The 13397-nt window shown below is 31.2% G+C and overlaps 2 protein-coding genes across 2 annotated transcripts in view; one reads left to right on the top strand and one right to left on the bottom strand.

Moving 5' to 3' along the window:
• Positions 1-825, bottom strand: part of LOC148612485 (general transcription factor 3C polypeptide 5-like) — a 34450-nt gene extending 33625 nt beyond the window's left edge. Inside the window, exon 1 of the mRNA XM_088593966.1 lies at positions 644-825. Within this exon, the coding sequence (XP_088450092.1) occupies positions 644-778 (135 nt within the window). The 5' untranslated portion in view covers positions 779-825. The remainder of the gene's footprint in view (positions 1-643) is intronic.
• Positions 826-974: 149 nt separating this feature from the next.
• On the top strand, positions 975-13104 carry LOC148612484 (putative RNA polymerase II subunit B1 CTD phosphatase RPAP2). The gene is made up of 10 exons (XM_088593965.1): positions 975-1138; positions 5416-5620; positions 5850-5948; positions 6513-6578; positions 7339-7463; positions 7988-9176; positions 9857-9954; positions 11581-11661; positions 12442-12510; positions 12935-13104. Exons 1-10 carry the CDS (start codon positions 1107-1109, stop codon positions 13077-13079), a joined length of 2109 nt encoding a protein of 702 aa, XP_088450091.1. The 5' UTR covers positions 975-1106; the 3' UTR covers positions 13080-13104.
• The last annotated feature ends 293 nt before the right edge of the window (positions 13105-13397 follow it).

The following is a 13397-nucleotide window of genomic DNA, read 5'->3' as shown; positions in this document are numbered from 1 at the left end:
ACTTCAATATATGGTAAGTGGGTGTTACTTCCAGTTTTCATTTATGCATATTAATTACGTCGTTGTAATAACACAAATAAATCATTCTAACTTCATTTAGTGGTAACCAGATGAGAAAGCGTTAGTTATATTCGTATGTAATCATACTCTAGTTTTTATAAATATAAATGTTAAAAAATGAAATTTTTGTGTCATGTCTCCTTTCATCAGTACACATGTTTACTTTAGCTGTAATATACAATGCACAATGCAAAATGTGAACCACTCTATCAGAATTTTTGGCCTTCCCTCAGAAGAACTTGAAAATGACAAAATACTTGTACCAATGAGATGTGTATGGCATCGTAAACTTCACTCAGTCCAGCTATAGGCTAAATATAAATCAAATATAGCTTTTTCTTTATACTGCAATCCTATTCACTTTTTAAAAAATGTTTATTTTTTTTACGATGTGTTTATTACATTTCTTTCCCATTAATCCCTCTTGGGGTTCAGTAACAATCAGTATCAGAAGGCGATTTCTGATTTGGCCACTGTCACTGACCGAATATCATCCATAAATACACTGTCAATTCATTTTGGTTGCTCGAGTAGAACGATTGCACTATAAACATTTTAAAAAAGTACAAGGTGGTTTTTATACCTTAGTAATATTTTCAGTACCACCAATTGACTGTAAAGCTTTGTCAACATTTTCTACAACACCAGGATAATCTACACAAATATATCTTTTATGTTGAAAGGGTACATCTATTAACTTATCCCCGCTGGACCACATGGTGTTGTTTTCATCTCTCCAACCAAAGCATTAATCTCTGAATGAGGCAAACTTTTGAAAGAAAAAAATTATTAGTTTAAAAGTTTTGCGACAGTTTTAAATGTTTACATACAATATTGAGAATTTTTCAACAAATTTGCTATATATATAAACCACCAAATAGCTGAATTCGAAGCAAAAAAGATATGCAGTAGATAATCTTTCGGTTAGAGATTAATACCCAACATGTCTGCGTCCATGAGTAATTTCACAATATCGTGAATATGTAAACAAATTGGTCATTAACCTATAATCTTGGGAACGTTATCGTTATAATTCTAGAGTTAAAATGATAAAGTCTTTAAAAGAGAAATATCCAGAGTAAGATTAAAATATAAATTAAATATGAGTATTTTCCCTTGGTCTGCTAAATGATGTACAACCCACGGTAACTAAGTGGTTGATGCACAGCCACAGACACTTGTTTTTATCAATGAAGCATTGAAGGCGCTTCACAATTGACACTTACCCCTAGAAAATATCAAGAGGTAGCAAACAAGTTTTCATACATACTCCACTTCAATCTGAAAAGTACTCATCAATATGGGAAACCAAAATGGATTAAAAGCCATATTTTTAGCTCGCCTTGCCAAAAGCCTTGTGAGCTATTGCCATCACTTGGCGTCGTGGTTAACAGTTATATAAAACTCTTCTCCTCTGAAACTACTTGACTAATTAGAACCATACTTGATATGAATATTCCTTGGGGTATCCTGCATAGAACTGATGAGGGGATATTTGATTCATCGAAAAACATGGCCGCCATTACTAAAAATAGAACATAGGGGTCAGACAGTAGTTTTTCACTTATATCTCCAAAACCGTTAGGTTTAGCTAAATTCTGACAGGATGAAAGTGTTCAGCATGGTGAGATCTATCTTTGGTCAAATTTTGGATTAAATCCATTAAGCCATGTTGGAGTTATTGCCCTTTTCAACAATTTCAGCTATTTTTAATGTTATTTCTTTCAAAATCTTCTCCTCTGACACTACTTGACCAATTGAAACCAAACTTGGTGTGAATGTTTCTTGGTGTATCTGTCAAAAAACATGGTAGCCTTTACTAAAAATAGAACATAAAGGTCAGACAATAGTTTTTTGGGGTATCCTGCATAGAACTGATGATTCATTGAAAAACATGGCTGCCATTACTAAAAATAGAACATAGGGGTCAGACATATATACATGTATCTCCAAAACCAGTAAGTTTAGCTATATTCTGACATGATAAAAGTGTTCAGCATGATGAGATCTATCTCGGGTCAAATTTTGGTTTTAAACTGTTGCGTCATGTTGGAGATATTGCCCGTTTTCAATGATTTTTGCTATTTTTAATGTTATTTCTTTCAAAAATCTTCTCCTCTGACATTTTTTGATCAATTGAAACCAAACTTGGTACAAATGTTCCTTGGTGTATCTGTCAAAAAACATGGCAGCCTTTACTAAAAATAGAACATAAAGGTCAGATAATAGTTTTTTGCATATATCTCCAAAACTGTTAGGTTTAACCAAATTCTTTCAATAGCTGAAATGATCAATATTAATAGGACTACAAAAGTCTTCAGGGATAACAGTTGTCAGGTGGCTCCTTTTAAGAGTTATTGCCCTTGAAAGGGGGAAAAATGATTTTTTTTTTACATTTTTCAATCAATATCTTGAAAACTATAATAGATTAAAAGAAACTTTCAATTGTTGAAAAGATCTTATGATAAAACCTACCAAAGACTTCTTGAGTCAAAATTGTTGGACAACTTCTTGTTAAATTTATTGCCTTTAAAAGGCAAAATTCAACCAGGTGAGCAATTCAGGCTCCTGGGAGCCTCTTGTTTATATTAAAAATGATTTTCTAATATTAAAAAATAATTTTCTAATATTGAAAATGAATTATTAGAAATTCAATTTTTAATATCTGTGACCTGCAATGTTCCTGTGTTTTAGTAGGTAGTGAGATTTAAATACATGTATCCAGTTCATTGACTTGGCTAAAGGATTAATTTGGTTTGTCATTGGCATGTCACCAAGTGGTCTAGGGTTCCATCCTTGGTGGCGGAGTATAATTTTATGAGTCAAATCATGCTATTCTGTTACACATAAAAAGAACTATTTTTTTTATATTAGAAATTGATTTTTTAATTTAAGAAAATGAATTTTTAATAATAAAAAATCAATTTTTAAAATAAGAAAATTATTTTTTAATATAAAAAATTCGACAATCTTTTTTTTAATATTAAAAAAGGATTTTTTAATACCGGTATTAGAAATTAATTTCTAGTAAAAGAAATTCAATTTCAAATTCAAATTCCAATTTCTAATATTAAACAATCATTTTTAATATTAGAAAATCATTTTGTCAGTATAAGAAAATTAATTTTTAATATTTAAAATTAAAATTCCATTATCAGTCTGATGCTTGTAAGCATTTTTAATATTAAAAAATCGAAATTATTTTTAGTATTAGAAATTGAATTTTCAATTATAGATATTGAATTTTCAATATTAGAAAATGAATTTTTAATATTAGAAAATGAATTTCTTATATTAAGAAATGGATTGTTAATATCAAAAAAACATTTTCAAATATTCAAAATTCAGTGAGATTCTGATAATAGAAAGGATTTTTTTATATTAAAAAATGATTTCTTAATATTAGTACATGTAATTCATTTTCTGATATTAACAATTCAATTTCTAATGTTAAAAAATCATATTTTGATATTAAAAAATATGGCTTTTTGTCCACTTTTGCTTTCCATATATCATATTTTGGTCTCATCTTGCGCTGCTTACATGTACTTCTTATATTGTAGGTTGGAAATCAATATTAAAATATGAATCCCAGAGTCTCCTTGATTTGTCCCTTTAAAATGCACATGTACAAGTCCATCATTGGGTAGAAAATCTCTCTGATTCATAATCTGTGTCAGAAATGTGATATTACTTTCTTTTTCCCACTTCCAATATCGAATTATCTAAGGTAATTTCCGTGCTTATAGAACCTCATCAGCTGATAACACTTTTCAATCAAAAAATGCTTGAGTGATTGCATATTGATTTTAGCAATTAATTTGTAAAATCTAATCACTTTGTATAATTGCAAATTTTTGAAAAGGTTTTGACCTTAATATAGTTTGAATTGGTTCCTCGCAAAAGGTGCTCTTCGTGTCCTAGTGGACATACAAATGTACTAACCCCAAGAAAATGAAATACATGTATGCCTGAAAATTCCAAGAAAAATGGAATTTGATTGTATCACAAAGGGTATTTGTACATGTATCACATACACATTATCCAATCCAAATTTTGGTATTTCACTTGGTGGTAATAATGATGTACGACAACATGTTTTATCAAGTAGTCCAAAGCAGAACTCTGATTCCCTTGATAAGAGCAGGAAATTGACAGACATACTTGTAAAAAAAAAACAATCACTCTTGATGAAAATGTTCATAAGGCGGAAGTGTTGTTAACATATTTCATTTCAGAAGTTTTTATTGCTGATCATTTTTCTGTACTGTGCAAAATAATAGATCCAAATTCTGAAATTGCCAAAAGGTTAAGCTGCAAACAAACAAAGCCCCCTACCCCACATTTTGAATGGGGCTACATTGTATTGCTCCTGACCTTAAATAGTGATACTGAAAAATTATGTTTTTTATGGGAATAAATACAAAAATGTGTGATTATGACTAACATTAAACTATTAAAGTGCAAATATTGTTGATAAAATATCAATAAAAATTCTCCCTGATTGGACCCCAATGGTTTTTTTTAAGACAAATCTTTTGCAAAGGCAACCTAACATTATCACTTGAACAAACAGAAATTTGAAATATCAAAATAAATAAAACAATGTGTGAAACCTCCACTGGCCAACTCACCAAAAACAAGTTAAAATTGCATTTGGCTGGTGATTAAAATGAGTTGAAAATATTGATACTTTTAAAAAATAATCATGCCTTTAACCCTTTCAAGGCGAATGTATCCTGTATGATACACAATGTGCAGGGCGAATGTATCCTGTACGATACACTGTGCACAGGGCAAATGATCCTTCAGGATACATAGAACGTGATTTTTTTACATTGGTTTTTATACCTTTTATCACCCTCTTAGTTGTTAGGATTTAATTTTTCACTTAATATAACATAACTAGTACCAAATCCTTACTTGGTTTTACAGGTCAACTTCCTGTAAGACTGAAATTGGGCTCTCATTGCTCAAAGGTCAAAGGTTAAACACATATTAATTACTGTTATGAGGACTTCATCCTCTTTTAATGAGTACCCACCAACATAGCAAGTGAGAATGTCCCGACCAGTATTAAGAATGATAAAATACTGAGATTTCCTACACTTGTGTTTCAATACAGTTTTATTTCTTAAACATCCTGAAACAATTTTGTCAACCTGACACTTCATTTTTAATGTTTAAAGGTTGTCTTAAAACAAGCTGGCTAATGATATTTTATTTAGGCAAGTGAACAGAAAAACTCCTACATTGTATTTTATTTTGCATGTTAGTAGATTCTAAGACTCAGTAGAAACTGTAAATTATAAAATTATTTGTATGTCATTTTATCTGTTCATACATGTATTTCAGTTACGACCAGGGGAGAAAGAAATCTAGAAAAGTACAAAGCCATACCAAAAAGAAAGAAGAAGACAAAAAGAATGAGAATGAACTTAGGAAAAAAGAATTGCTAGAGGCAAAAATAAGACATCAAGTGGCATGTGAAGAAAAGGCTTTTAGAATTGTGGAACGACTGATTGAGAATCCAGTTGCAGAGGATTTTCTTATTGATGCTGTAAAATTTACATTTTTTATTGAACGACTTTTCTAAAAGACTTTTCCTTGTAATGATAAAAGTAGCTGTTTTTATTTAAACTGAGATATATCTTCATGACAATGTAGATGTTAAACAGCTTTCTCATATTCACAAGTAAAGAAAAATACAATAAATACATGTATAACTGAAATTGAGATGACAAAAGTTTTTGATTTTTACATTTTAACCCAATTTTTTTTACTTTCAGTGTCAGTTTATTTCCCCCCAGCATTATGAAGATATTGTAGAAGAAAGAGCCATAACAAAGACCTGTGGGTATCCATTGTGTAGTAAAACACTTACTTCTGTAAGTTAAAAAAAGATTATTGCATTAACTATTGTTGCATGCAAATGAACATTTATTACAGTTAGGTTATTGCCACAGAGTGGTGACCTTTATATATAGATGCTCTAGAACATGAATAGCTCAAAATTTTTTGTCAGAAGTGGCATTATCTGGAAACGACAGATGGGATGTGATTGTTTGATCTATTAATAATGATGCATATTCCTTTTGGTCGAGACATCAGTGATATAACAGCATAACAGTACATAGTCAATGGAAGTCGATCAGTTTGAGTACAAATAGCCTTGTCCTTCATAGGCAAAGCCAAAATAAATATTATTAAAAGATATAAAGTAAAAAGTTAACAAATAGATATCAATACATTGAAAAAAATGACTACAGATTCAGACTTTCATGCAATGACTATATAGTGATTTTATTCCTAATTTAACTTTTGAATAGTCTCTGTACCAATGCACATTTATTTCAAAACCATACAAATTTTCTTCCCAGAGCATGTACATTGTGAAAATGAAAAAAGTGTTTATACAATGTAAAGTACTACATGTATCTTGTTTTTTTTAGGTATTGAAACAGAAGTATCATATATCTACAAAAGATAACAAAGTATATGATATTACTGAGAGAAAGGTAAGAATTTTTTATTCCTCCTCTTTGAAGTATACAGTAGAAATGGTGTCCATCCATTCATCTGTTCAACTTTTTCATTACAGATTCTCAGCAACTACTTATTACAGCCTCTTGATATTGTTTACAGAAGCTTTATATTGGTTTGCCTAATTGTGGATTCAGACTAACAACTTCCTGTTTGATGACTTTGTTTATATTATGACCATATGGTGTCATGTGTTTGAAGCAGGGGTATTCTTTAGTGAGCTTTTCTCAGTTTTTTTTCTAGTTTTTTGTCACTAATTTTGGAAAGACTGAAGCACTCAAATGTTTGCAAGCATATTGTATTAAGGATTCTCACCAATCATCATATGTAAATAGTAAAATACATTGCCATAAACTTGTACTTTACTCCACAGATGTTTGTAGCAAAAAAATCACATCTCTTGCTCATAGGCTATGGGAAAAGTTTGCATCAATAAAAACACACACACACCAAGTTATCAAAGATTAATTTCCTGTATTTTTGTACTTTATACTTTTCTGTCCCATATAGATTCTATATACTAGTATGTACACAACCAAAATTGCCTCACATGAGAATTATATAAAGTACAACATATGATTATTATCATAGTAATGAAGCATGATATGATTAACATGTGTTTCAATATACATATGCTTACCATATGATAATCACATGAATCAAGCAACATATGATTATCTTATATAGCAGTTTTGGCTGTATATATTACAGAGTAAATGTATTTTTTTTCTCTAGAACTTCTGCAGTAATCAATGTTACAAGGCCTCTAAGTATCTACAGGAACAACTGTCTACATTTCCTCTATGGGCAAGGGAGGAACAGCACGAAAAAGTCAAGATTAAACTCATGACCTTAAACAGGTAAAGGGAATAAATGTTATAGATCCATAATGAAACTTGAATTGTTACTCTGTGTATACATACATGTGTGTGTGTCCCTATCTGAGTTTTCATATCTTTGATGGGAGTGAAATTTTGATGTGCTGTGGGGTACGAAGGTCAGATTTTTCTTTTTTTTTTATTATTCTTTTAGGACAAGAATTGTCAGTTAATTTCATTTTGATTATTTTAATGAAATATTTAATTTTTTTTTAAGTACAACATATGTAGTTGAGGACCATATGAGTTCTGGCACATTTTCTTATGATGTTTAAGAGTTTGCCCTTAAAAATGTGAAAAAGTAGGGGGAAGTCAGGATATCTGAATTAAGATGTAACAGAACTACAGAAAAATTAATCTTCTTGATAATTTTCAAGTTTACTTCATAGGACATTTTCAGACATTTCATTAGGTAGTGGTCAGACTTTATTCCCTGAAGTTAACTATATATCTTGCTGTAATATTAAGTTGGCAAGTTCAAGAAGGTAAAACCAATTATATTTTAGTGGTCTTCCGGGTATAGAGGTTGTTGGACCAACAGGAAAACTAATGAAAGAAGTTCATCAACTCAGTAAAATGGATGCCCTTGATTCTAGGAGAAGTATGAGAGATCAAGATAAGAATAATATAGATGAATGTGTTAGAGTCAAGGAAAATTTGAAGTCAAATGAAAAGCAAGATAGCATTGAGGAAATTTCACTTAAAACAGAGATATTGTCATTTGTTGAACCAGAGATTAGGAGAAAAATTCCTGAACTGGATTCAGATGATGAGAATGACGACCTTGTGGAATCACCTAGTATCACTAGTAGGGACAATACTGTTGGTAATAAAGCATCATTAGAAAAGGTGGCTTCAACTAGTTTGGAATCAACCAGTGCTATTGATGTAGATAAAGAATCATCCACAGCAAAGAATATTGCAGAAAATACTGGAAACCAAGAATCACAAACAGAAGACAAAATGCAACATTTGATGAAATTACTGGACAGAAGAAAACAGTTACTCAGTCAGCTAGCTGATATAGACAGTGTGGAAACAAAACAAGAAAAACCCCTTGCATGTGCATCAGATAGCAAAACTTCCCATGAAACAAGGTCTAGGAATAGCCATTTTGATGCTTCTATTAAAAGTGATGTCACAGTAGGTGAAAGTACAGGTCAGCTACAGATCTCTAATGAAAGGCTAAATACCAACACTGAGAGTGACAGACTTATTATGTCTCCAGAAACAAGATTTGATGTTGATACAAAACAGAGTATTACAAAGAATAGAATGACAGACCCAGAAAAGTCTTCTCTTGATGAAGTTGGTAAAGGAAAAACTAATCCTCATTCAAGTGTAAAGACTGACTACAAGCAGTCTAGTCGTTCTGTTATTCAAATGATTTGTCAGTCCATGCAGAGCTGGATCACTCCAGAAACAGTACTATTTGTGCAACCAGAGGATAAAGCCACAAGTAGTATAAACCAGTCCAGGGCAGATTATGATGCTATGTATAAGGCATTGTGTAGGAGGATAGATGCAGGAGAGTTTGAGATTGATGATGTAGGTAAAGAAGCTGAAATAGATGGAGAGGAAAGATATAGACAGAGAATGCCTAATTATGAAATGTTGAAATTAGAAACAGATGGCTTTACAGACAGGGTGAAACAATACTTTGTTGGAGATGTACCAGCCAAATCCTTAGAAAAGGTGAGGTTATTGACCATGTTATTGAGACACATGTAACAGTACAGTTTTCATATAAGTAGCTTGAATATGATTTGGAAATGTTACATTGAATATACCCCAGTAGACAGTTTTATAATTTTTTTTGAAGATTTACTGTTATAATTTGTATGAAGAGGAATTATTAATCTGTGATCTCAAGATCTGTATAATGAGGGTATATGGCCAATGGTATATTATTGCTTTAAATAATTATATTTATGTCTAATGATTGTGTTGTTGATTACTCCAAGTGTGATTTTACACTACTTTATCAAATCATCCAAGTTAAATGAAATTTAAGTCAGAATTTGAATTGAAATCATCGAACATTGAATTATCACAATACATGATGAACTGAATGATCAATGGATTCTGAATTATCTCCCCTAGACCATTTATGCAGTTTAACGCTTACTTTCTGTTCTTTCAAAAAGGGTATTTTCATACATTTTGTTTACACCTGGTATATTGACCTAACAGAAGACAAAAGTATTATACTCAACATTTATATTTTTGGAAGACAAAGATAAAACACCTGTTTACCTGCCTACTGTGGACAGTTATGATATTTAATATGTTTTATTTTTAGGAAGATAAAGATAAAACACCTGTTTACCTGCCTACTGTGGACAGTTATGATATTTAATATGTTTTATTTTTAGGAAGATAAAGATAAAACACCTGTTTACTTGCCTACTGTGGACAGTTATGATCAGATGCAGATCAGAAGAAAAATTGTGATGGACAAACTTCAGAGAGTGTAAGTACAAAATGTACTTATAGCTATTATAACAAAAAATAAATGAAGCAAATACTTGTAAATCTTAAGCTGTATATTTTCAGCTTTAAGAATGTAGTTTCTATACAGCCATAACAAATTTTCTGCTGTATGATGTCGTGTCAATGTTATCATTAATTAGATGTTTGGTTTCCAAACAATAACTTGAGTATAAGTGAATAGTTCTGTAGATTCCATACCATGAAAAGAAGCCTTGGGTCTATGGGCCAAAAGAGGCAAAAGAAAATGCATTTTATGTAATTTGGTATAAATTACAAATTACAATTGGGATTCAAATTGATCTACAAAAATTAAATTTGTTGCTCTTCAATATGCCAATGTATTAAAATTGTTGTCTTCGCCTTTCGCGAAAGCGGAGGAGTATAGAATCTGACTGCCGTCTGAAATTGGTTTTCTGGAGCATAACTTTTGAATGCCTTAGAATCACCAACCTTGGGCAGTTGAAGGTTTATTGGGTAAGGGAGACACTTCTTGAATTTGAAGTCAGTAGGAAGGTCAAGGTCACACAGACTTCACTAATTATGAAATCTGGGGCAAAAATTGGTTTCCGGAGTGTAACTTTTGAATTTTCATTGAATTTCTTCAAAGTTGGACAGTGAAAGGCTTATAAGGGTAAGGATTTGTTTGTTTGTTTGTTGGGGTATAACGTCCGAGCAGCAATATTTCAGCTATATTCAGACGTTGAACATGAAATTGATGCTAAAATGAACATGAAATGAAAAAGGGATGGGACACAAGGACAATGGGGTCGACAAATTTTGATTGCCACTGGAAATAGGGAGATAATGTCTTCATAGAATTTCACCAAACTTGGATAGTTGAAGGCTTATGAGGTATGGAAGACACCTTTCGATTCTGAGGTCAGTAGGTTACACGGACTTAATAAAATATAATTTTGCATGATGCAATATTCCATGAAATTTTACTTTTGTTGCAAGGCAGGGGACCAATTTCAGTTTGGTTTACATTGAGTAATTAAGTTTTCTCTGAATTCAGCTTTTTTGTATATATATATGTAATTTACTTTCATGGATTGTTTAGTGTACCAATTATAACCATTTATATTTTATTTTGGGCCCAAGTTACTGGCCATAATAAGTTATTTTCCAATTTAACAAAAAAAATTTTAAGTTTCTTGACTACTTTCATTTTGTTTCTGTAACCTGGTACACTGTCAAACATTTAATTACAATGATAATTTAGAGTTGTATTAAGCTTGAATGTTATATACTTACTTGAATGTTATGTACTTATACTTGCCTAAATTGTTCTGGGCTTGACTTCTATTGTTGAGGTGTGCCCTGTGGAGCATTGCATTCCTTTTAATAGTACATCTCTGCTGTGAAGAATAATTGTCTTTTCACAGTCAAATAAAAAATACTAGTGTTTCTAGGAAACTGTGGTGTGAGGGTTTCCTTTTCATTCCTTGAAGACCCATGAGTGGCCTTGACATTTTTTGTCTCAGTGGGGATGTTGTCTCTTTGGCATATTCACCATTCTCGTTATATTTAGCTTAAAGTTTTTAGATGAATGAGATAATGAAGCAAGTTCTTTGAAATAAAAGATGTAGACATCATTTTGTTTCAGCTTATCAGATGTTCTTTCTCCACTAAAGCTAACAATACAGGATGTCTATACGGAGTATAAAGAAATTATTGCCACATTTAGGTAAGAGCTTTCTTCTCAATATGTTTATCCAACATTTATTGATGTGTTGACTATTGTTGCTTTGGGAAAATCATTTCCAGTAAGATAAATTTAAGAGACTTTCCATATAGAACCCAGGCAGATCCTATGATATGGGTGGCGCAGGTAAATTTTATCCCACATTTTTTTTCAATCCAATGTATTGTTAAACTCTTTATACATGTAAATTCAGGAAGAATAAGGATTTTACTGTATCAAAAGTTGGTGACTCAGGATGTACATGTATGTTTAAAGTTCCTTAACAATACAACTAAACAGACCAAAGATCTATTTCCATTTTCTGGTATTTTAAATTTGGTAGTGCTTTTTATGTAGTTAATTTCATTCTTACCATTTCAGTAAATTACAATACAACATCCATTTTTAAGAAAAAATGAGTTTGTTATCTCAATTGGTTGAAAACAAAATTTGCCATGTGCCACCCACTGCCTGCTTTTTGCATGGATGCCCTCTGAATTGTCAAACATAGAAATTAAGTACTCTACATTTTACTTAATTTTCTTACATAAAAGGTTGATTTATGATCGAGATGGAAGTCCGACACACTTTAAGATAACTCTTGCTAAGCTGTATACCAAATTTCATATCATTTTTTGATGAATGGATTACCAAACTTTTGCTAATAAAAATTTTGTAGGGGCAGATATATACTCTTGGATAGCTTTAAGTCAAAACCTTAAAGTGGGCACATGAAGTTTGAATGTGAAATTTGTAACACTAAAATTCTTTTTTTTTTTTTAGGTTGGACAGTAAAAATATTTTGTTTAAACCTGCGGAGTGGACTGTCGTCAACCTTATTCTTCTTAGAATGTAAGCAAACATATAGCCTGTTTAAAGGGGAAAACAACTTGAACAGAGGAAAATTGTCTAAATACAAAATTTTAACAGTAAGAAAAAACCAGTTTAGTTATATATTATGTGATTCCCTATAGATTAAAACATTCGAGACCAAAAACAAAGCAAATAGAAGTATTCAAATTAATGTCACCCCAAAACCTTTAAAATAGCCACCTTTTTTTCATAGGCATATCAAGGGGATTGAGTAATGATGGGTTAATTCATAATAAGAATAGTGTTTCCAAGTGGGGTGGCATAGGATGTAAAAATCGATCAGTCTCATAATTACTTCAATAAAAAAAAATGAATGTGAAGCATAATAATTGAATAATATTGAGCAATGAATTCAATATTAATGTCGATATCTTAATTTATTAGATTTATTTTTTTCTTTTAGGATGTCTAAGAAAAATGAAAAGATTCATAAAGCATTTCTTCTACCATCAAGTGTGTCATACTTCACATTCCTGTTGGGAAAACTAGGAACAAATTTACAGCAAATTGACTCATTTATTAATGAAATGTTGTTACTGTGTCAATAAAATTACCAGTCTGCATAATTATGAATTGATCTTTGAAATGATTTTTTCACACCAGGTGAAGATTGAGGGCATTTCATTTAGGTCAATATGTAACACTTCTCCTGTTTGTATTAAGATAAAAGTTTTATTGGCACCAATACTTTTTTTTTTTTATACTTTTCCACTCCTACCTGTAATCGAAGGACCAGCTTATGAAAGAGGTGAATTTTCAAAGCAGGATTTCTTAAGTTCTTCATTCCTCAGATCAATATCTAAGACTTGGCCTATCATTTAGCTTTGTTTTTATTAAAATGCAGAACATCCATCCTAGTGTATAAC

The sequence above is a fragment of the Perna viridis genome, chromosome 7 (genome assembly GCF_037379345.1).
Source record: "Perna viridis isolate PV_CMFRI_1.1 ecotype Kerala chromosome 7, ASM3737934v1, whole genome shotgun sequence".
Taxonomy (NCBI): Eukaryota; Metazoa; Mollusca; class Bivalvia; order Mytilida; family Mytilidae; genus Perna; species Perna viridis.
This window is presented reverse-complemented; position numbering and strand designations above follow the sequence as displayed.

Coding starts and splice junctions, on each gene's coding strand:
- LOC148612484 (XM_088593965.1), top strand. CDS start 1,107: ATGATAAAGTCTTTAAAAGAGAAATATCCAGA. Junction 7,464..7,987: donor AAACTCATGACCTTAAACAG/GTAAAGGGAATA, acceptor ATTATATTTTAG/TGGTCTTCCGGGTATAGAGG. Junction 12,511..12,934: donor AACCTTATTCTTCTTAGAAT/GTAAGCAAACAT, acceptor TTTTTCTTTTAG/GATGTCTAAGAAAAATGAAA.